Source organism: Heptranchias perlo, chromosome 36, assembly GCF_035084215.1.
Source record: "Heptranchias perlo isolate sHepPer1 chromosome 36, sHepPer1.hap1, whole genome shotgun sequence".
NCBI lineage: Eukaryota > Metazoa > Chordata > Chondrichthyes > Hexanchiformes > Hexanchidae > Heptranchias > Heptranchias perlo.
In genome coordinates, this window is record NC_090360.1 from 16,881,308 (window position 1) to 16,906,515 (window position 25,208).

At 40.3% G+C, this 25,208-nt stretch overlaps 1 protein-coding gene across 2 annotated transcripts in view; it reads right to left on the bottom strand.

Annotated features, from left to right (window-relative positions):
* Positions 1-25,208, bottom strand: part of LOC137304147 (AP2-associated protein kinase 1-like) — a 77,475-nt gene that overhangs the window by 37,328 nt on the left and 14,939 nt on the right. For both annotated transcript variants that reach the window (XM_067972647.1, XM_067972648.1), the window contains exon 2: positions 2,645-2,763. In XM_067972647.1, the coding sequence (XP_067828748.1) occupies positions 2,645-2,763 (119 nt within the window). The remainder of the gene's footprint in view (positions 1-2,644; positions 2,764-25,208) is intronic.

The window sequence follows — 25,208 nt, forward strand, 5'->3', positions numbered from 1 at the left end:
CTTCGATTCAGTTGCCATGCTAAAAATGGAATGCTCTAATGCAGACACATAAATTCACTCAAAAGTCAGTTCACTATCTATCAATAATGTAGTCCTAATAAGAGATGTGATGGTTTAAAAAAAGTTTTGAACTTGTCCATTATTAGCTTATCTGCAAATATGTTCAAAGTATGCGTACCCACGAACCTTCAAACTATCTCAGCATATCAAAAATAATTTACTTGAAAAAACAGCAATTAAATGCAACCACATATTCTGTAACAATATTGAAAGCAGACATGCAAGTAGTACTGATAAGTACTTCTACAGCACTTTTAACATACAGATACATTCCAAAGTGCTTCACGGGGTTTGGGGGGGGGGGGGGGAATGAAGAATGGGGAATGGGGAAAAGAGAAGGGAAAATGGATACTAAGCAGAAGTTAAAAGAATTAAAAGAGCTGACTAAAAGATAAGTTTTAAAGAAGTTTCTGAAGGTGAGGAGCAACGCAGCAAGGTAGAGGGAGTTAGGAAAAGGAATTTTACAGTGCCACGCATGATGTTTGAAAGCTTTGCCATTAATGGCAGAGCGGAAGAATGGATAGAGGTGCAGTAGGGCAAAGATCACAAGCTGGAATGTAGGATTGAAAGAGGTTGCGAAGTTCTCATGGAGCAATTCTGTATCCAATTGCATGCGTGCATTCTAGACCCAAGCTTCTTTACCTCTCTGCCACCCATCTCACCAGTCCTGCTCCTTCTGCTGTTCTCTCTCTCTTCCCCTCTTACCCATCTCCCCACCCCTCCCCCCCCCCAATTTGATCCATTCATCCCATTTCATTCTCTATCTTTTGCAACATGTTCTTGCAGTCCCCACCTCACTACTCCCCTGATCTCCACTCCCGCTGCCACATTAGGTCTATTAACATCTGGGCCTAACCAAAACCTGGCTAACCAATGTTGACACCTTCCCCTTCATCAAGGCCACCCTGCTTGGCAATATATTCCCTCCCCAAAACTCCGTAGTGGTGTGGCCGTTATCTCCAGATCCCATCTCTTCCTGTCTGCTTAAAAAAAAAATCCATCCGTGACCCTCCCCAACTACTACCAATCTCTAACCTCCCTTTTTGAGGTTTTTGAATAAGTCATGCCCACCAAGCTGCATGTTCATTTCTCTCAACGCTTCCTGTTCAAATTCCTGCTACTCACAGCATTGACTACTACCTTGGTCTAATTCACCAGCATCTTGTGTGGCTGCAACCATGGAACATTATCTGTTCCTGTCCTCTAGTCTCTCCAGGGCCTTCAATACACTCAACCAAGCATCCTCCTCCACCAACTGTCCTACATGGTACTGTCCCCCTTAGTGCCATTCTTACCTGTCCCAACATAGTTAGCACATTTCCTGAAATAGCTTACTCTACCATACCCTCATGGTCATATCTGGCATGTCCTAAGGTTTCTATCTTTGGCCTCCTCCTATTCCTTGACTACGCAACTTTCAATGTTTATTTAATATTTCCTCCCGGTGAAATCCGGCTTATTGGAAAAACCTAGTCTAAATTTTTTCTTCAACAATATATTTTCAGAGACAAACAAGCTCTCAATCACATGAAGGCATTAAAAAGTGCCTCATCTTTGAGTACCACCAAAGAAAGGAACATTTTTCCTTCCCACCACTCAATAGTGTTATAGCTTACAGGTCAACAGGTCAGACCACTAATAGCAAGGAAAGCCATTTCTCACTTTCACCAGGAATGCCTACAAACTTTACCTTGTAGAGTTGTGCCAAAGGGCACTTTAATCAAGTGAGGATAAGATTCCTCCTTACTTCCTGAAAAGGAAGCAGAGAGAGAGAAAAAGAGAGTCTTTCTAAAAATCTATCTAGCTCCTAATAAATTTGCTTTTCTTATCACTTGTTAGTTCTGACTTCAGCTTTACTTCCTTGCAGTTCAGTTTCTGGTCTTGTTTCTATCAACGATTTTGTTCTCCTTTCCAGGCAGCAACTGAACAGACCAGGATTTAGGACAAAAGAAAATATGGTTGCAATTCAGTAGAAAGCCAAAAAGAACAGCAGCAGAATATGAATTTCTCCTACAGGAACCCCACTTTGGGAAATGTAATTTTACTGCACAGATGAAGGAGTACATATTATTTTCATGTAAATTTATTGAAAGGTCAATGTAAGATTTGGTAAATGCACATTCTCCTTTGGCCTGCTTTGCTCTCTCCATACCCATCTCTGTCACAACTTGACATTCTCTTCCTTCTGCACTTCGGGAACACATAAGGTGCACTCCATGCTTTTAACATCCACCTTTCTTGCTGTAGACAAACATAGGCCATGAGAATCAGTTCACTTGTTATTTCAAATCTCTTAGAGCCAACCATCGTCTTTTTGGATCTGAACTTGAATGGTGTCTCCAAATGTAAACAGAGACTAGTTGTTTTACTAGTTTTCCAGCTACCAAAGGCACCCGTTGAATTTGCTTCAGTGCTGGAATTAAAAGAAACTTCTAATAAAGAGTCTCAATGCATCTACTCATGTAGACCTCTGCAACAAATTGCACAGCAAATGGCATAGAAGTACTTTAGACCGGACTGGAACAGAAGCCAGTTTGTTGCTTCAATCAGAGGTTAGTTGTATGGTGACCATCATTTTTCTTACCATAATGGCTATTTCCTGCTTACAAACTTGGAGGTCATGTTCGTTGTTTACATACATTCGTTTCAGAGCACATCTTACACCATTGTGAGTCTTGGCTAAAAACACTATTGCAAATCCACCTAAACAAATGAAAAACAATATGGTTAGAAACACATTTATCGGCAATTAAATTCAGTGTTTTCATTTTGTAGACAAAGGGCTTTTTTGAATTTTACTATATTTACATTAAGTTGTGTAATTAATAAATATCAAAGATCCTTTTTGAATATTTAGACTGCATCTTTTTCTTGGGTGTCTAAGCCATGTACCAACCTAGTGATCTATATTTACCACAGTAACCAATGTATTGGACCAGGGCAATACATTTTATTAGCTGCTGATCTAGTACAATAGGTCATAACAAAACTGTCAGTTTTAAATGATCTCACTTATAGCTGCATCATTGCTCTTAGCCTTACCTCCATGATTACTGCCAGTCAACTTCTCTGGCACTGAAAATTAACTATTACAAGTGTGGAGACTCATTCCTTCAGGTATTAATTATTGATGATTTTAAAAATTTTAAATTTTAAAATGTTTACATTTTTCCCCCTTTTTTCTGTCTCTCTTAATCCAATCTTTCTGTCCCTCTCTCTGTCTAACTAACAGCAGACCTGTTAGATGCCTTGCTACATCAAATTATGGCCTAATATAAATAAAAGGTACAGCTCAAAATTGAGGAACTGTTAGAGTTAACTAAACCAAAAGGTACAATTACACTGCAGCTATTGGTCTAAAATTGGTAGGTGGAGTGCTGGTTTCAGCCACGCAATGCCCTGTTTACACTGCCTCAGTTGAAAACAGAATTCTGTTGCCCTGCACGTGCCTGTTTACACAGACAAGTCAAGTCCATCTCCTGGTAGTTACATTTTAAAATGTTTAACCAGTGCAGGTGGCAGTAGTCATACCATCTGAACATTTAAATTAATTGCAGACAGGTGTAAAATGTGTTCGAGGGGTCAGAGGGACTTTACACACCTTGTTTTACACTGCTCTGAGTTTCCAAATGGAAGTCATGCAAGACTCCCTCCTTCAGAAATTTCACAACACCACTCCCCAGAGTTGACGAGCCCAATTCCAAATGTATAATATAATTTTAGCATTGCGCTGAGGAGAGGTAGAGTGGAATGGGCCTATTCTCTCTGGAGTTTAGAAGAATGAGGGGTGATCACATTGAAACATATCATCAGGGGGCTTGACAGGGCAGATGCTGAGAGATTGTTTCCCCTGGCTAGAGAGTCTAGAACTAGGAGGCGTAGTTGTAGGATAAGGGGTTGGCCATTCAAGACTGAGATGAGGAGGCACTTCTTCACAGAGAGGGTTGTGAATCTTTGGAATTCTCTACCCCAGAGGGCTGTGGATGCTGAGTCACTGAATATATTCAAAGCTGAGATAGATAGATTTTTGGACTCTAGGGGAATTGAGGTCGAAGATCAGCCATGATTTGATTGAATGGCGGAGCAGGCTTGAGGGGCCGTATGGCCTACTCCTGTTCCTATTTATGTTCTTATGAGCAAATACACTCCAATAGCTTCTGCAAACCTTATTTTAGAGAATTTAATCTGTCTCCCATTCAAATTAGCCATTAGTATGTACACACTTCTAAGTATACCTTTCCAATACTACCCTCGAGAAGTTTTGCTGTTAAATGGAACCCTGCAAGCAAGTTAAAAAAGACATGAGGCCAACATATTTTAAAAATCAAGTTCTTATATTTAAGATTTATTACAAGTAGTATTTCACCTTATGAACATTATTAGTTAATTCTTACAAGTAATGCTTTGAGTGTATTTACAACAAAAGAGGAGCCTTGTGCCAAATAAAGAAGCGGACAGTGTTGAGCATGGAATAGTAATTTAAGGAACTAGAGTCAAATGCAGTAATGTTCCTCACAATCATTTGATGAACAATTTTGTTCCATACTTGACCCTTCAACTTCTGTCATTCTATTTCCAGCAACAAATCATACAACTATATTTTTCATTTAGATATGAGGTTGTTGGAACAATTTAACACATGAAAAAGGATTAATCTAAGGTTCTTCATTGGCTAGCTACAACTGTCTCAAACACTGCACTCAAGAAGCTGCACAATAATTCTTTCAGTTCCATATCAAGAAAACTGCAGCTCCTGAACATAATGTGTGTATTGAAGTGGATATAAATCTGTGGCTTGGATGTATGGAAATCTGGAACACTCCACTAAAAGGCTTCGAATGCTGGTCAATGAAATTTTCAAGATTGGGATCGATAGATTTTTGTTAGCTAAGGGTATCAAGGGATACAGAGCAATGACGGGTAAATGGAGTTGAAATCATAAATCGAATTAATAGCATAAAAGGCTTGAGATGCTGAATAACCTACTTCTGTTCCTATGTTAAACAGAAATATTTCAACAGATGCACAAAAAAAAATCAAAAGCAACAGCCTCTCCTTCACAATTAAGAGAGAAGTGTGCAGAGTTCTGTCTCCATATTATAAAAAGAAAATAGAAAGCATTGGAGAAAGTGCAAAAAAGATTCACAAGGATGATAGCAGAACTGAGAGAACATACTTATCAGGAAAGACTAAACAAGTTGGGGCGCTTGTCTCTAGAAAAGAGAAGGCTGAGGGGTGACCTGATTGAGGTTTAAGATAATGGAAGGGTTTGACAGGGGAGACATCGATAAAATGTTTCCACTTGTGTGGAGTCCAAAACTAGAGGTCATAAATAGAAGATAGTCACTCATAAATCCAATAGGGAATTCAAGAAATACTTCTTTACCCAGAGAGTGGTAAGAATATGGAATGTGCTACCACAAGGAGTAGTTGAGGCAAACAGCATAGATGCATTTAAGGGGAAGCTCGATAAGCACGCAAAGGAGAAAGGAATAGAAGGGCATGCTGATAAGAGTAGATGAAGTCGGGAGGGAAGAGGCTCGTGTGGAACACAAATGCCAGCAAAGACCAGTTGGGCCAAATGGCCTGTTTCTGTGCTGTAGACTCGATGTAACTCAATGATAAGTTAGGAGAATAAGAAAAGGGAGAAAGAGAAATGTCAGTTTTTTGTCAAATTCTATCTAGCCAGGTATTTTCTACCTTTCAGACTAAGCCGCCTCAGTACCATCTTCTACTATTCAAAAAAGGTCGAAGGATTGCAGTCTTTTAACAAAGTCAACCAGAATGCAATTTGTATGCTTCCCATTTCACTGTGGAATTCAGAGAACACAGACTGACCTGGCTGCAGTTATGTTTTGTGTTTTGTAATGCAGGATTTCTTCCAGCAGTAGTTCACCTTTTTAGTCAGCAATTAGTAAATCGTGAAACCAAAAGAGTGATGAATGCTTATGTAGAAACTATGACAAAAACCTGTACCCCCAAGGCGAGAACCTTTCCACTCCAGACATTCTTAGCTATATTGCTGATTAATCTCTACATTTGCAGTCTTCAGAGGCACAACAATTGATTTACCGAAACCTAGTGCTCCAAACACACCAAACAAAACAGATTGTGGAAGTCTGCCAACAGAATCATCAGCAATTTTTTTTTAAATGGTTTTAGCGTGCCACAAGTAATAATTTAGAAGCAAAGAAAAGCCTGGCAATGCAGCAACTTAACAAAATTCCAGCCCTTCCATTATAAGGTTTCACAATAGTAGACTCAAAGCCATTGTACAGAAGCTCCTATAGCAAAATACTACCAACAATAATTTGCATTTATACAACACATTTAATTTAGAAAAGGCGTTACACAAAGGCGTAATCAAATAAATGGACCCTGGCTAAGGAAAGAGATACAGAAGAGGTGATCAAAAGGTTGGTTAAACAGGTTTTGCTGGGAACAAGGGCAAAAAAAACGCACAGGTGAGAGGGTGACTGAGCAAATCAACAGCTGTAGAAATATTGTAGTGAATGGAGGGTTAAAGGCTAGAGTGTTGGGAGTTTGGAAGTGCTAGCAAAATCATTATTCCCCTTTTAGTTTCTATAGCATGTGCTAATTCTACTGTGCAAAAGTTTTTAAATCTGTGTTTGTTATGCATTAGTATACATAACAGGCTGTGGTTCTTATCACAAAGTCACACCTTGGACTTTCCATCTACTCCTGTGGTACCTTCTGCTTCAAGCATCTCTTGTTCCACCCCTCAATTTCCTCATCTACATCCTGAGATATACTCTCTTTTCTCCCTCAGCCTCTGCACTGAGTAACTTTTCATCCTTGATGGTTGCACTCTCCATTTCAGCTCCCTTTAACCCCCTCCTTCGAAATCATTGTCTTCCCTAAGTCTCGCTCTTCATAGAAACTCTCTGACCCATATTCGCAGCTGTTCCCTTGATCTTGCCATGCCCCGTGGCCTCTATCGTCTCGATCACTGACAACGCCATCTCTGACCAATTCCTTGTATCCCTGAATACCCACATCTTAACCTCTTCCAACCAGACTTCCTTCTGCTTCTACTTCTGGGGAAAAATAAAGTTCACCCAAGTCACGGTGGGTATTAAAAGCTTTTGCACGGTAGAAGTGGCATATGCTATAGAAACTAAAAGGGGAATAGTGATTTTGCTAGCACTAGCAGTCAACCGTAAAAAGTAGATCTTATCTTTTTTAAAAAATGTTTCCTCAGCCCCCGTTGCCAAAAGAGGTGAATGGTTTCACGAATGCCAGGCCCCTAGCACACTGTACAAGTGGCCAATCTTCAAGTACGACCCAAGATAGTGCATTGTTGTTGAGAGGCTAATCACTGACCTAATGCTGTTTTTATTTTACATCCATATACATGAGGTTTTCCTGAGGGAAACTGAGTACCAATCAGGAATGGGAGCCATGGCTCATTTTCCCCCTCTTGCAGCCAATTGTAAAACCCCTACTGTTACTCCCAGCTGAGATCAGCTAATTCAACACAGGCCAGGAATCAAATCTGGGAACTTTTGATGTGTATGACTCAGTGCTGCAGTAGTTTATCCACAAGGTCATCAGAGGAGCTACGCCTTATTTTTTCCAAGAAGCCTCATTGCAATCATGGGTGGCCGGGCCAATCTTTTCAGTCCTTTTTATTTACAAGTGATATCAATAACTTTGGCCAAGCAGCAAAATTATTTGAAAAATATACAACTAAAATTAAAATCACATTCCTAAAGTTTATGGTGCAGAGTGCAACCAATGTGTTGAGTCAAAAATGGATTTTGCAGAGCAAGCTATTTCAGGAAATAAACCTGCCTGAACACTTTCCAGTAGGGGTACAATATCTTGTGCCATTAGTTGGCTACAGGATACTGTTTTACGTTTAAATACTATAATAGTCAGAATCAATCCTTCAATTCAGTTAGACTCACTTCCCTCCACTGTTTCCACACAGCAGTGACTGATGTGAATGTCAGCCTCGCACCTCAAAGCCCCACATGTGATCTGAGAAACTGGGTCAGGTTGCAAGTGGGCAGCAACATGCAGCAGTAATCTACTCAGCTTATCCACATATGGCATGAAGGTCTTTGCAGGGGTACGACTCTGCTTTTAAATGAGATTTTTGATTATACATTTTCACATTGCTAAAAATCCATGATCAGGAACAAAATAGTAGGCAGAAGGCTGGAAATTATAGACCAGTAAGCTTAACATCTGTGGTGGGTAAAATTTGAGTCCATTATTAAGCAGACAGTAGCGGAACATTTGGATAAACATAATTTAATAGGACAAAGTCAGCATGGCTTTACGAAGGGGAAGTCATGTTTGACAAATTTGCTTGAGTTCTTTGAGGACATAACGTACAGGGTGGATAAAGGGGAACCAGTGGACGTAGTGTATTTAGACTTCCAGAAGACATTCGACAAGGTGCCACATAAAAGATTATTGCTCAAGATAAAGAATCACTGGATTGGGGGTAATATTCTGGCATGGGTGGAGGATTGGTTATCTAACAGGAAGCAGAGTGTTGGGATAAATGGTACATTCTCGGACTGGCAACCTGTAGCCAGTGGTGTTCCGCAGGGGTCGGTGCTGGGTCCCCAACTCTTTACAATCTATATTAACGATTTGAAGGAGGGGACCGAGTGTAACATATCAAAGTTTGCAGATGATACAAAGATGATGGGGGGGGGGGGGGGGGGGGGGGGGAGTAGAGAGTGAGGAGGACATAAAATACCTACAAGGGGATATAGACAGGCTGGGTGAGTGGGCGGGGATTTGGCAGATGCAATACAATATTGGAAAACGTGAGGTTATGCACTTTGGCAGGAAAAATCGGAGAGCAAGTTATTATCTTAATGGCAAGAAACTGGAAAGTACTGCAGTACAAAGGGATCTGGGGGTCCTAGTGCAAGAAAATCAAAAAGTTTGTTTGCAGGTGCAGCAGGTGATCAAGAAGGCCAACGGAATGTTGGCTTTTATTGCTAGGGGGATAGAATATAAAAACAGGGAGGTATTGCTGCAGTTATGTAAGGTATTGGTGAGACCACACCTGGAATACTGCATACAGTTTTGGTCTCCATACTTAAGAAAAGACATACTTGCTCTCGAGGCAGTACAAAGAAGGTTCACTCGGTTAATCCCGGGGATGAGGGGGCGGACATATGAGGAGAGGTTGAGTATATTGGGACTCTACTCATTGGAGTTCAGAAGAATGAGAGGCGATCTTATTGAAACATATAAGATTGTGAAGGGGCTTGATCGGGTGGATGCGGTAAGGATGTTCCCAAGGATGGGTGAAACTAGAACTAGGGGGCATAATCTTCGAATAAGGGGCTGCTCTTTCAAAACTGAGATGAGGAGAAACTTCTTCACTCAGAGGGTAGTAGGTCTGTGGAATTTGCTGCCCCAGGAAGCTGTGGAAGCTACATCATTAAATAAATTTAAAACAGAAATAGACAGTTTCCTAGAAGTAAAGGGAATTAGGGGTTACGGGGAGCGGGCAGGAAATTGGACATAATTTAGATTTGAGGTTAGGATCAGACCAGCCATGATCTTATTGAATGGCGGAGCAGGCTCGAGGGGCCGATTGGCCTACTCCTGCTCCTATTTCTTATGTTCTTATAAAATAAGTGAGCACCTGGAAAAGTACAAAATGATTTAGAGAGAGTTAGCATGGCTTGTGAAAGATCTAACTAATCTAAGAGTTCTTTGATAAGATTCCATTTAAGAGATTATTAGCTAAATTTGAGGCACATGAATTTGTAGGCAAACTTATGGCATGGATAGGAAACTAATTGGGAGTTAGAAAGCCAAGAGTTGAAATAAAATGAAATAAGCTGTCACCAGATATCAGCAATGGGGCCTCAGCTTTTCACACTACACAAAATGACTTGGGTTTGGAAATAGAGCTTGGAGATGATACCATTGATGTCATCTAACATTCTTTAGCTGTGCTCACTGCAAAAAGCAACTTCCATAAGCCTCTTTTACGAATCGTAAAATTAACCTTTTGTGTATCAAATAAGATGTAGCATGCCTCAAGGCCAACAATATACCTTTTTACTGGATATAGTTATTATTATACAGGATATAGTACAGATTACAGTACAGCTAGGAGCCACGTGGCTAATCGGAAATCCAGATGTGGCTAATTGCATTTCTGATTAGTAAATAAAAAATGAGTAATCATCACCGTTGTTGGGTATGTGCTCCCAATACTCATTCATATGGCATATGCATTTTAAACTTTTGGGCTTTTATTGACAAAATGGTAAGATGAAAAGCAGAGTGTGAGTGCTTTACTTCCTTGGTTACTGAATGGTGGTAGATCTTTTTAAGTAAATATATGTAAAGTATATTTACTTCTATTGTGATTGCATATGCAAAGTATTTTCTATTAAAACTATTGCATGTGGCTAAAATGGTGTCGCTGTAGCCACACCTATGCTAGTCAGCAATGCCTATTGGACATCACCACCCTAGACAGAATTGTGCATTTTTTCTTGTAATTACATCCACAATCAGCAATTTGCCAACATTGGCTCAGTTACAATTCCATATAAAAACTTCTAATTTTATAATTTCAAAAAGGACAGATCTCTGTTTCTATAGTGAATTATATAAAGAGCATAAAATTGCAAAAAGACAGCTAGATTAAGCAAGTGGATGGATGATGCCAGACACAATTCAACTAAAAGTTTAAAGTATTGAACTCTAGATGCAAGAATGGTCAACACACCATCACAGCACTTTAGCACTATCTTTGGGAAGTAATTTATTAAGGCACAAGATGGTATAGATACCAAGACAGCTACAGCGTATTAAACAAAAACATGTTACGTGGATATCCATCAACTTTAGAAGAAATCAACTGGAAATAAAACAAAATGCTAAGAAAACTCCATTTGTTTATTTGTATAACTTACACCACAATGCTCCAAGTGTGAAACAAGTCAAAGGAGAAGGTATCTTCAACATCAAGTACTTTTCCAACTGAGCTGAGCAAGAAAGAATAGTTTCAGGTCTTGGAGAATAATTGCTGACACAGCCTCCTTAAGATACACAATTATAGGTCTCAGATATTGGAAGAGAAAAAAAAATCATAGAAAGAAGGTACCATACAGACTCACTAGGATGCTACTAGGAATGAGGAGTTACAATTATAAAGGCATTTGTCAGGACTTTTTTCACTACTGCAAATGTAAAGGTCTGCTGATAGAGACCTTTGAAGTTATGATGGGTTAAGTTAATGCAGCTTGTTTGGACTCGTTGGTATGATGTTTATCAGGAGGTACAAATTTAACAAATCACAAAAAGAATCAAAAAAAGTGTATGTTAGAAAAAAAATTCTTGAGTGGTTGAATTCTCTACCACAAACTGTTGAAGCAGAATCCAAATTCTTTTAAATCAGAATTAGATAATTGAAAGAGTACGAAAGGTTATGGGTAATGAGCAGATGGGTTTAAACTAGATACGTGGAGGAAAACAACACTGCAGACCTGATGGGCCAAATAGAATGTTGCAGCACAGAAACAGCCTGTGATAAAATGCTAAATTTACCTATTAGAGATATAGCCTTCCTTTATATGAACTTATAGTCTAATCTACACAAACAAACAGGACAATCATTGTCCTAGTCTTTACAATGAAGAGGCAAGTATCTGAGTGATAGTTTTCTGTATATCCCTCTCCCCTACATGTGGCTGGATAAATCCTGCATGACCACTATCAGCTGCAATTCTTCCCCCCTCTTCCAAGCTGGATCTCTCAGTGGCGGGCACTATCATAACAGCATCAGGAGGTCGAAAGGACATGGACCTTTTTCAATTTTAAGAGGGTTTCCTCTGTTACAGGCTTTATCATCACAGAGGGCAGCTGCACACATTTACCAATATAATTTTTGTGGTTTCCCGCATTGGCAGCAGAAAGCTTGGAAAGGCTTGAACAGCCATCTTATCCACCAAAACAGTATTGAAGAATTACACAAGTAAGCAAGGAAAAGGTGAACTGATACAAAAGATAAGGGCGCTGGTTGGTCCATGATAAAGTAGCCATGATGTGGAGATGCCGGTGATGGACTGGGGTGGACAAATGTAAGGAATCTTACAACACCAGGTTACAGTCCAACAGTTTTATTTGAAAATCACAAGCTTTCGGAGGCTTTCTCCTTCGTCAGGTGAGTGTGGGATTCCATGAAAGGTACCGCATATATAGTCAGAGAACAATGCCTGGTGATTACAGATAATCTTTCCAACTGCCCGTTGTCAAGGCAATCAAAGGAGTCGAATAGTGTTCAGACACCACACACAGGACCACCGAATACACAAACGGTCAGAACCCAAAGGCAGAGAGAGAGACAGAAACAGAGACACAGGGAGACATCCGAAAGGAAGAGAAAGAGAGAGAATGATCAGTTGTATTAAAAAGATAACTTCTAGCGTGACATGAACCCAAGATCCCGGTTGAGGCCGTCCTCATGGGTGCGGAACTTGGCTATCAATTTCTGCTCAACGATTTTGCGTTGTCGTGTGTCTCGAAGGTAGTCTTGGAGAACGCTTACCCGAGGATCGGTGGCTGAATGTCCTTGACTGCTAAGTGTTCCCCGACTGGCAGGGAACCCTCCGGTCTGGCGATTGTTGCGCGGTGTCCGTTCATCCGTTGTCGCAGTGTCTGTATGGTCTCGCCAATGTACCATGCTCCGGGGCATCCTTTCCTGCAACGTATGAGGTAGACAACGTTGGCCGAGTCACAGGAGTATGAACCATGTACCTGGTGGGTGGTGTCCTCTCGTGTGATGGTGGTATCTGTGTCGATGATCTGGCACGTCTTGCAGAGGTTGCCGTGGCAGGGTTGTGTGGTGTCGTGGACGCTGTTCTCCTGAAAGCTGGGTAACTTGCTGCGAACGATGGTCTGTTTGAGGTTGGGTGGCTGTTTGAAGGCGAGCAGTCGAGGCGTGGGGGTGGCCTTAGTGAGGTGTTCGTCATCATCGATGACATGTTGAAGGCTGCGGAGAACATGGCGTAGTTTCTCCGCTCCGGGGAAGTACTGGACGACGAAGGGTACTCTGTTGGTTGCATCTCGTGTTTGTCTTCTGAGGAGGTCTATGCGATTTTTCGCTGTGGCCCGTCGGAACAGTCGATCGATGAGTCGAGAGTCATATCCCATTCTTACGAGGGCGTCTCGTTCTGTTCGTCGAGCAGAAATTGATAGCCAAGTTCCGCACCCATGAGGACGGCCTCAACCGGGATCTTGGGTTCATGTCACGCTACACGTAACCCCACCAGCGAAAAAAAGTTCTGTTTTTAATACAACTGGTCATTCTCCCTTTCTCTTCCTTTCAGATGTCTCTCTCTCTCTCTGGATTCTGACCGTATGTATATTCAGTAGTCTTGTATGCAACGTCTCTCTGTCTGAACACTATTCAAGTCCTTTGATTGCCTTGATAATGGGCAGTTGGAAAGATTATCTGTAATCACCAGGCATTGTTCTCTGACTATATATGAGGTACCTTTCATGGAATCCCACACTCACCTGACTAAGGAGAAAGCCTCCGAAAGCTTGTGATTTTCAAATAAAACTGATGGACTATAACCTGGTGTTGTAAGATTCCTTACATGATAAAGTCGATGGAAAGCTCCAAGATTTATTATAGCAGCAAATCGTTTAACCCTCAGAAAAGTTCCAAATTTGTACTGCTTGCATGCCAAATATTTACCACTAATCGATCAAAATGTAACTGTTCAGGAGAAGAGGTGTTACAATTGCCAACAGTCACTATTTGTGCTCACAGCAAAAGTTGGCTTCCATAGGCAAGCCTGTATCTATGAGCAAAAGTTTATTTTCTATGTTTATAACTTTATATACACAGTGAATGTGTTAGCATGCTGCAGGAATAACAATCATGGTTGTATTGCTGTTCACACTGGAGTTCCAGCTGGGCTACCCATCATGCAGTCCTGTATTTTCTGAAATGCTGAAATACACCATACCGTCCGCCTAAAGTATTCAGGTTAAAGCAACAGTTGGATGTATTTACAAATCATTAGGATTACACAGAAGCAAAACAAATATAGCCGAACAAAATGCACTACTAAACATACACATAATTCTACCCGGACTTGAAAATAAATTGTTCCAAAATCTGAAAAAGAGAGTCCCTTTTAGAAACTTTCTGCTGAATCTTTGAATTAAAAAATAAATTCACAAGGAGGTGGTCATTCAGCACATATTGGCTTATACATTCAGAAAGGAATATAGCAACACACAGTTTTAGCATTCACCTATATGTATTCTACTCTTTTGGCTGTATGACTCAGCATTCTATTTGCTTTCTTGACTGCTGCTCAACATTGATCAAGCACATAAGAGTGTCAAGTCTACTGAAACCCCTAGCTTTCTTTTTACTTCCCAAGCTGTCTCAACCAACTACCTGCCATAGATTAATGTGTGAATTTGAACAATTCACATTGGGTTTCTGAGTCAAGATTATTGATATAAATCTAAAACAAGTAGGGATGTCACAGCATCAATTCCTGGGATAGCCACTCAGAACTTACCCATCTCATAACATAACTCCTCCAACAAGTACTTTGCTTTTCACTGTCAATCAATTTCTTATCCATTTCCCAAATTTTACCCTGTATCATCATTTCTGTAACCTTAATTAGTGGCCTTTCCTTCAGAGCTTTGTCAAAAACCTTTTGGAAGTCTAGATATACCACATTCTAATTGAGATGCCACACCCTCATTAAAAAAGTCAAGGAGATTGGATCTGAAATCAATAATTTTAATGAACATATTTACAACAAAAAATTTACAAAAATATTTTTAAAAAAAACATTAAGATAACGGTGCTTTCTTCCTTCTGAATCCCTACTGGTGATTGTTTTCTAGGTTAGGTAATCCTCAAGTATACTACCAATAATCAATTCCCTTAATTTACCTGGCACTGAAACAAGACTGACGTGTCTATGGTTCTCCACTCTTGCTTTGTCACTTTTTTAAAAACAAATCATGGTTACCCTGTCTCCAATCTACTGTGGAGATTGCTTCTACATCCAAGAAGTTCTGCATCAGCGCCAATCTAGGACAATTTTTTTTTGTTTCAAAAATATACTTTATTCATGAAATTTGTAACAATTCGTACAGTACAATTGCCATATCACATTTCAAACATAGACCATACAAATTATACAATTTGAAAGATATCTAAAGTAAAGTTCAAAGTTTAGAGTATACAAAGTGCAGGGGTGAAGTTAAAAAGGAAATTAGGAAAACAAAGAGGGCATGAAAAATTATTAGCAGGTAAAATCAAAGAAAACCCAAAGATGTTTTATAAATACATGAAGAGCAAGAGGATAACTAAGGAAAGAGTAGGGCCTATGAGACCAAAAAGGTAAACTAAGTGTGGAGGTGGAAGATGTGGGTATGGTTCTAAATGAATACTTTGCATCTGTCTTCACAAAGGAGAGGGATGATACAGGGGTTGAAGTTAAGGAGGAGGAGTGTGAAATATTGGATGGGATAAACATAGCGAGAAGGGAAGTATTAAGGTGATTAGCATCTTTGAAAGTGGATAAATCACCAGGGCCCGATGAAATGTATCCCAGGCTGTTAAAAGAAACCAGGGAGCTTTAACAATACATTTTCCAAACTTCACTGGATACAGGCGTAGTGCCGGAGGATTGGAGGACTGCTAACATTGTAGTGTTTAAAAGGGAGCAAAGGATAGACCAAGTAATTATAGGCCAGTCAGCCTAACCTCAGTGGCGGGCAAATTATTGGAATCAATTCTGAGGGACAGGATAAACTCTCACTTAGAAAGGCACGGACTAATAAAGGACAATCAGCACGGATGCATTAAGGGGAGGTCGTGTCTGACTAACTTGATTGAATTTTGAGAGGAGGTGACAAGAGCATCGATGAGGGTAGCGCAATTGATGTAGTCTACATGGATTTTACCAAGGCTTTTGACAAGGTCCCACAAGGCAGATTGGTCAAAAAAGTAAAAGGCCCATGGATCTAAGGGAATGTGGCAAATTGGATCCAAAATTGGCTCAGTGGCAGGAAACAAAGTGTAATGGTCAACAGCTGCTTTTGCGACTGGGAGGCTGTTTCCAGTGGGGTGCCGCACGGCTCGGAACTAGGTCCTTTCCTTTTTGTGGTATACATTAACAATTTGGACTTAAATGTAGATGACATGATTAAGAAATTTGCAGATGACACAAAAATAGGCCATGTGGTTCATAGTGAGGAGGAAAGCTGTAGACTGCAGGAAGATATCAATGGACTGGTCAGATGGGCAGAAAAGTGGCAAATGGAGTTCAATCCAGAGAAGTGTGAGGTAATGCGTTTGGGGAGAGCAAACAAGGCAAGGGAATACACAATAAATGTGAGGACACAGAGGTGTAGAGGAAGTGAGGGACCTTGGAGTGCACGTACACAGATCCCTGAAGGTAGCAGGACAGGTCGATAAGGTGGTTAAGATGGCATAGAAAAGCAGGGATGCTTTGCTGGAACTGTACAAAACACTAGTTAGGCCACAGCTTGAGTACTGCGCACAGTTCTGGTCACCACATTACAGGAAGGATGTAATTGCACTAGAGAGGGTGCAGAGGAGATTTACGAGGATGTTGCCAGGACTGGAGAATTTTAGCTATGATGACAGATTGGATAGGCTGGGGTTGTTTTCCTTGGAACAGAGGAGGCTGAGGGGTGATTTAATTGAGGTGTACAAATTATGAGGGGCCGAGAGAGAGTGGATAGGAAGGACTTATTTCCCTTAGCGGAGGGGTCAATAACCAGGGGCACAGACCCTGGTAGAAGGAATAGAGCGGAAATGAGGAAAACATTTTTTCACCCAGAGAGCGGAGGGGGTCTGGAATTCACTGCCTGAGAGGGTGGTAGAGGCAGAAACCCTCAACTCATTTAAAAAATACCTGGATGTGCACCTGAAGATTAGGTGGGATTAGGTTGGGTGGCTTGTTTTTCAGCCAGCTCGGACAGTATGGGCCGAATGGCCTCCTGTAAATTTTTTATGATTCAAACAAAAGTTACACATCGTGCATGATAATTACAGTTAATGACACTCTAGGGTGCCTCATTGCATTACAATCAATACAGCTACATTAAATTTCATTACATTCATTTGTTATTTTATATTCTGCCTGAAGGGTTTTTCCCTGATTCCAGCCCCTCGGTATACAATGGCGGGAGGGCTCTAAACGGTGGCCTTTCCCCACAGAGCCTTTGCGGCGGCTGTACCCAGCTTCAGTGCGTCCCTCCGCACTTTGTCCTGGATCTTGGAATGTGCCAGTCTGCAACACTCTGTCAAGGACAGCTCCTTGCACTGGAAGACCAGCAAGTTTTGAGCCGACCAAAGGACGTCTTTCACCGAGTTGATGTCTGTCGCGGCGAGCTATCTAGGACAGATGCCAAGAAACTCCCTTCTTCTGAAGTGGAGACCGGCTTCTTTGAAAGTGTTTCTTTCATACTAGGTATGCAAACATGCTTTTAATCAATTGCAGTTAGACAGGTAAGGTGTAAACTGCAACCTGATACTTTGACAGCAAGTTATTTTGAGATGATATACATCTCAAATTATTTGATAACAAATGTGTGTGATGATTATGTGCCTGCAAGCTTTGCATGCAACATGTATTTCAAAGACAGGAGAGAATTCCTGATTTAATTAACATGTAATGGCTTCTCTCTGGGAGCCATGATGTGGAGATGCCGGTGATGGACTGGGGTTAACAATTGTAAACAATTTTACAACACCAAGTTTTTTTTTTATAGTCCAACGATTTTATTTTTAATCCCACAAGCTTTCGGGGGCTTTCCCCTTCCTCAGGCAGTGTGGAAAAGACAATTTCGAATCCTTTGCATTTTAAGATCACAGAACAAAGCCTGGTGATTACTGCCCGTTGCCAAGGCAACGGGCAGTAATCTTAAAATGTTCTGTGATCTTAAAATGCAAAGGATTCGAAATTGTCTTTTCCACACTGCCTGAGGAAGGGGAAAGCCCCCGCAAGCTTGTGGGATTAAAAATAAAATCGTTGGACTATAACTTGGTGTTGTAATATTGTTTACAATTCTCTCTGGGAGGCAGACTAGGACAGCACCCTCCACCCTGCCCCTGGCCACAGAAATGCATAAGACAGTATTCTATATATTCAATTTACCCCAGTTAAGTCAACAGCATTCCTCTCAGAAAATAGCTACAAGGGTTTAGTTTTAAAATAACACTATTTGGCCAAGCTAAAACTTCATATGAAAAGAAATTAGCCCAGAAATTGCTTAGAAGAGAACGGTGAGCTCAGCAGCGCTCACCACTGTTAGTGGCGGAATCGAGCAACGAGTTCCGGAGTTTGCACATTCGCAGTGAAACGCAGAAGTCCAGAACTCGCTCCTCTTGGTTCACCAGCAATATGACAGCTTCAAATTAAAGAGATAATGCCAGCTGGAAACAGCACCAACTTGCGCATCTGCCCAGCTGGAAAGTCACTAATATCGCCACAAAACAGGTACGCTTAAAAACAACAACAGGTCTAAACTAAGTTTTAACAGTGTGGCAAGTATTAATTTTTAGTTGTTTGGCAGTCATTAACTTTTAAAAATGTGGAGTCTCATTACTCCTTATTTTAATAGTTTTTGGTTATTAAAAAATACAGTTCCCTTCTTTCGCTCATTCCTTTTCCCTTGAACTATTTCTTACTTTTTTCCACTGTATATAACTGGTTTTACAAATGATTTGAGTGTTGTACCTTTCACTTCCTGGATTTTACATTCTAGTTTGCAGAAAACGTTTGCAGCTTGTCAAAAATGCTGCAATCTGATTTGTCGAGGGGAAAGAGCAATCCTCTCTCCCTTTGACGGGTCCTAGCTTTGCTGGAGTTAACATTGGGCTCTTCTCCACTTCCTATTAGAGGAAGTGCACCCAGCAAGTTAGTGGGTTAGTATAAATCTATGAAGCAGTGAGCACTGTTGATTTGCTGCTCCGAGCAATTTCTGGGCCATTATGCAGAAATCTATATAATACTAATTTTATGCCTGCACTTACGTCCTGTGTCAATGTTTCCCATTATAAATTCCTGTGTCTACACCTATAATGGGGAAAGCCCATGAAAACTGGTCAGGCTGAAATTGCATCCTCGTACCAGTGGTGACTGTAGTGCCTCAGTATTTATCTCCCAACTCCTCAGTCTCTACTGCAGAGAAAACTCCTAGGCTGAAACCAAATTCTACTTCTCTACTTCCTAAATGGTTATAAATTTTGCTATTTAACTATCAATGTCAAATCAAAAGTATTATATAAAAATAAGGACAAAATGACTGACTTTAAAATGCAAACCGAATTACATCTGCACACCCTTGTTTAATTCTCCCCTGCCCACTAATCCTGCTTCCTCTGATGATTACACTTGGTCTCGACTTCCCCTGTGCACGACCAACGGACTAGTTTTCTAATATGATGAAGTGAGGCAGTGTTTTACTTCCATCACATGCATTGGATACTGAAAAGAATGACTAAACATTGAAACTGATGCTGCATCTTTTTTGTCTTAAGGCTACCATCAAATTTTGGACTTCATCATTTCTACCCACTGTTTAAATCAAAACGAAGCACGACAAAATTCCAAAATGAAAAGCTGCTGCAAACAAAGCTGGTTTCAGGGAAGTGTAATGAGATGATCGTGGCAATGCATCATACCATTATGTTTTGTACTGAATGCAGTTGTTTGCATGTGCTGCGCTGAAAATGTGAGATACTCAACATATTGGGCACATACTGCTTATTGGGACAAATCCCTTCATATAAAGCAAGCCACAAGTAACCTGAGAGTACCCAAAAAGAGGAGAGGCAACACAAGGAAAAGTTTTTTCTTTTTCTATTTGTAAATGCCATTGCATAAATTACAGATTGGTACTGGACTAGGAATTTTTATTGCTATTAAATTGGAGTGTCTAGCTGATTACAACTTTATTAAAGCATTTATGACATTACCTATATTGCACAATACATCACTTCAGAACTCGGCTTTACGCAGCAAGGTGAGAAACAATTAAATGGGATTGTTGCATTTTCCTTCACTCTCCAGGAAACAACTTCCCAACCTTTAGGAGGTTTCCATAGTAACAACCTACATTCTTGCCAAAACACCAGGGATACAAGTGTTACTTGAACCACACTGCAGAAATGTCAGGCAAGGACAGAAAAATTTGCATTTATATAGCATCTTGGGTTGCTCTAACATTCCAAAGTGTTTTCATACTTTATTCTGAAATTAAGTGACTGTCAGGTAAGCAAGTGCAACTGTTATTTTGCACAAATGCAAGATCCCACAAAAAGTAATGAGATGAAATGATCAGTTAACTTTTTTTTTGGAGAGATGTTGATTGAGGATATTGGCTGGGCACCAGGCAAAACTGCTCTTCCTCAAATAATACCATGGAATCGTTAAAGCACACTTGAACCACTGAACAGGACTGTTGTCATCAAAAAGCGGCATCTCTGACGGAGCAGCACTCCCTCAATACTGTACTGGAGCATCAGTCTATAGCCTGTGTTCAAGTCTTGAACATCCCATAAAAACACCACACTCCAATTCCTAGAATCCTTTCTCCTATGAAGGGAAATTTCCAATGGATAAAATAAACAATATTAATCTACATGAAAATAGACCAATTAGCGCACACGTCGACTCCAGCTGCACTGGAGGAAGATCACTGAAGGCATATGGTGCAGCATTAAACCTGTTAAAATAGTCTGTTTTGATATATGGGATATAGCCTTCTCTGGCACTGATCATTATCTCCACTAGTGAGATACAAGTGATTTCCCTTGGGTCATAATACTTTATCCTACTTTTACTATAAGAGAGTTCTGCGGAAACCTGCATTGATACTTAGCAAACACTAAATTGGCAATTTAAGCTGAACACTGAACAGTTACCAGATCTATTAATGGTAGCCAATAAAGGCAATCTAATGATGCATATAAGCTATTCACTATTCAGCTCATTGTGAATTAGCTACAAGCCATGGTAAAAATTATGAAAACTTGATTTAAATACAAATCAAATACTTTATATAAACATCTCGACTATGAGAAGTTTTGCAAATATGTCAAAACAATCACACCTTTTGCTTTCATACATCCTGCAATCAATCACAGCCCTGTCATAAAATTGGAACCATTCTTCAAGTCTCCAACTTTACAAAAACCTAAAGATTTACAGATGTTCAGATTAGCAATTCATTGCTCAAAATTCAATATACAGGATAGTGATGACTCCAAAGAAAATATACTAGCATGAGCATCCATTTACAGTTTCAATCAGGAGGGAAAACTGCCATTTAATTGAAGCATTGCAAGAGTAGAGTGGAGCAGAGCAACAGGTCAGGAACAGCTGATGGGGAATGCAGTGGAGCTTATTTCCCTATCCTTGGTGATATTTAAAATGACAACTCTCCTTTTTGACTTCAGTCCTAGGTCCCACTACGAAGCTAATGATGATTAAAAAACCACAAAAGGTATCTTCCTGATGCATCAGCCAGACCAGTTACATTGGTCTCGTGTCTAGCTAAATGCTATGGATTCTGGAGTAGTGTTAAAATTTAAATCCAAAGGCATTTTATAGACAAATGTCAATATTCAAGGCGCATATACATTTCACAAAAGTGTACTAAAAAAAAATCTTCAGGAGCTGACAATGGCTGTATCATTATCCACAATTGAAGTATTCGCTTCACCTGTAGTAAGTGTTTTCCCCCCCTAAAGCCACCAACCTCATTTATACTCTTTAGTGTGGATTAGAAGTGTTCCACTCGATTTGAGAGCCTCAATTGTACATTGCCCTCATATTTCCACATAAATTTGCTGGTAAAAGTTACTGCATATAAAATGCACCTGTGTTTGACATTTTTTTTCATTCTGAAAAACTATGATGGTCATTTTCAGCCAAAGCATGCTGTTTCATGCAATAAGCGATGAATACTCATCATTCCCCATCCCTCCCCCCCCCCCCCCCCCCATCATCAATTCTATGTAGATTCCTCATTAGAAAATATACGCTATGGGGTTGTGGGGGAAGTTCACCTGCATTTGAATTTCTTTCTTCCCTCCCCCATACAAAAGCTGCAATCTTCATTTGTTTACATTTAATGCCGACAGTCAACTATATGGTCAGAACCACAGGCGGTCAGACTGGAGCCCATTTTAGCCACGGCCATATGATTATCTAAAATACAAACAAAAACATTTCAAATTACTGTGTTCATTTTTTAAAAAAGAACTGGAAGATTTTTAAGTATGGGTTAAATCAGAGTACTGTAATTCAGAACGAAATGAAGGAAATCTTCAACTTACAGCCTATTACAGACGACATACACAGCTTGAAAGTGGGGCAAATATAGAATGTACGTGACTGTGGCTTGGCAGTCCAGTGAATTATATTATTTGGAGAAGCCCATATTGTGCAATGTATCATGAAAAGTAACTGTTTACAGTTAAAATGACAGGCTATCAAAAGCCGCATGAGTAAAACATTTTCCCCACATGTATTTAAGAAATTATTTTTTTATTGAACATCAGAATGCACGCAAACAGTTTAAGTAGTATGTGTGCCTTGGTATAGTGTAGAAGTTAAATTTCACTTCGTTATAGGGTAGGGCAAGGACATAGGAAGGTCTGTAAAGATGGAAAGAATTTTGAATGCTGTGTTTTGGGAGACAGGGAGCCAAATGGACGTCAGCGATGATGACCAGGCATGACTTAGTGCAGGAGAGATGTGGTTGGCAGAGATTTGGGCAAGTTGGAGTTTGGTGGAGATGTCCCACAATGGGAACTTCCACGGATTTTAGTACAGCCTTTCAATTGTAGTCTGGGAGGCTAGGTTTAGGTGGAAATGGTTGTTCTAGGAAAATCCAAAGCTGCACTCTAATTTTGTGGTTGTGTCGAGAACAATTGTTAAATAAGACTACTGGCTTCAACAGCAAGGAAATTTAAACTGAACACACAAGCATCAAGAATGGCATAACAATTCAGCAGCATTCATATTAGGCATTTTTTGACGATGATGTTTGTGGAGCCAAGCTACAGTTTCCATTCCAACTGTTACTGTGAAATAATATCTTGATCATCTAGCTTTTCAAAAAACAAAAGCCACACATTTTAAACCAAGCGTAATACTAGCAAACGATAATTCCCACTGCAATAAAAGTCACTCAAAAGGTTTATGGATCACAGAAACGTGCCTGAAGGCATGACTTACACACAATGAGTTTTATAGTAAACTTGGACTAATATTTGAATTCATATTGTGCCATCTCATGTCAAAGTGTCTCAAAGTGCTTCACACAATGGCTTTTGAATTAATGTCAGCAAATAGGACAATCATTCTATGCCAGCAGTCTCCTATAAAGAGCAATGAGGTGAATGACCAGTTAATATCTCTTGGCAGCACTGGTCATTAATGGTTCAGATCTGATCAACAATTTGCAGGAGCTGGAAGAGAAGTCATTGCAGGTGATTCTCTGGCTACGACTGAATAGATAGATGGTGAGTTCAACTGTGTCAAAAGCTGCAAACAGGTCGACAAGGATGAGGAAGGATAGTTTACCATGATCAGTGTCACACAGGATGTCATTTGTGACTTTGATAAGGACCGTTACAGTTCTGTGGCAGGGCGGAACCCTGATTAGAGGGATTCAGACATGGAGTTGGGGGAAAGATGGAACGGATCTGGGAGGCAACAACACGTTCAAGGACTTCGGAGAGGAAAGGGAGGTTGGAGATGGGTTCATAGTTTGGAAGAACATAGGGGTCAAGGGCGGGTTATTTGAGGAGCAGGGTGATGATGGTGATTTGATGGGGAGGGGGGGGGGGAACAGTACCCGAGGAGAGGGAACTGTTAACAATATCAGCTAACATTAGCGCCAGGAGGGTAAGTTGGGTGGTCAGCAGTTTGCAGGGGGAAATAGGGTCAAGGGAGCAGGAGGTGGGTCTCATGGACAAGATGAGCTTGGAGAGGGCAAGTAAACAGTTGACAACGGTTTCCAAAAATAGATGGCATCACCCATAAACTGAAACCTGTGTCTTTTAATCTGCCTTACTGAGATGGTACAGCCCAGGTCTAACAATTAACCTTGATCATGGTCATTTGCTACGAGAGAATATAGTTTGCCCTTTGACTTTTCTGTAAGCTTACATCACGGAAAGTATTCACAATACTAGACTACTTTGTACATGTTAAATTACAGTCCAGACTTATTTACAAATTAGTAGATCTCCCATGGTATTGCTCTACGCAAGTCGGAAGTTATATTGTCAGAAGGGAGGGTAGAGGTGTGGGAACGCCGAGAGGTGTGCACCCGGCCGCTGACAGGAACTAGAACGAAGTTTGGGAGATGTGCTCAGAGATAGAAGTGTGTTCTTGATTTTTGCTATCGAGTCAATTAACATGTGTGTGCACAAGACATATACCCAATATTATGTAGCAGAACTCACTCATGCTCACAGTAGTTTGATGTCTGGAGCAAAGTTAAGAGATTTAACAGTTTCAATCCAAACCACCGATCAGAACTTTAAAACTGAAAGCAATGGACCTCGAGAGAAGTAGAGATTTACCTTTTTAGTAGTGCTAGACATGGTGACAGGCATTGAGAAATGTTTCTCCCTTCTGGATTTAATTTCTAATCAGAAAAAGCATCCGAAAGAAAAATCTATGCATTTTGCCGAAAAGAAATTTGTCTTTAAAAATGCCAGAATTTGTTTTTTAAAAAACGATCAAAACTGGCCATTCACAAAGCAAGCCACGACTTCCTGTTTGTAAGTTTGTTGATCCCTGTCCAGTACTGTACTGAGGAAAGAAAGTTTAATTCTGGAAGTTATAGTCTCATCAGAGCGACACACACCAAAACTGGCGCATTCTGAGAGTTGTAGTCCACTATCTGATATGCACAGAATGACAATGGTACTTTCCGAGAGATAGGGTTAGCTTAATCCTATTCGTCTAAGGACCTGAAAATGCAGCAAAACTCAACTGCCAGATTCTAACGTAGAAGTGTAATAGAATTTTTATTTTATATATTGAAAATCTTATCTCTCATCCAAGAGCTGACCATGAAAGATGCAGCCAACAAGA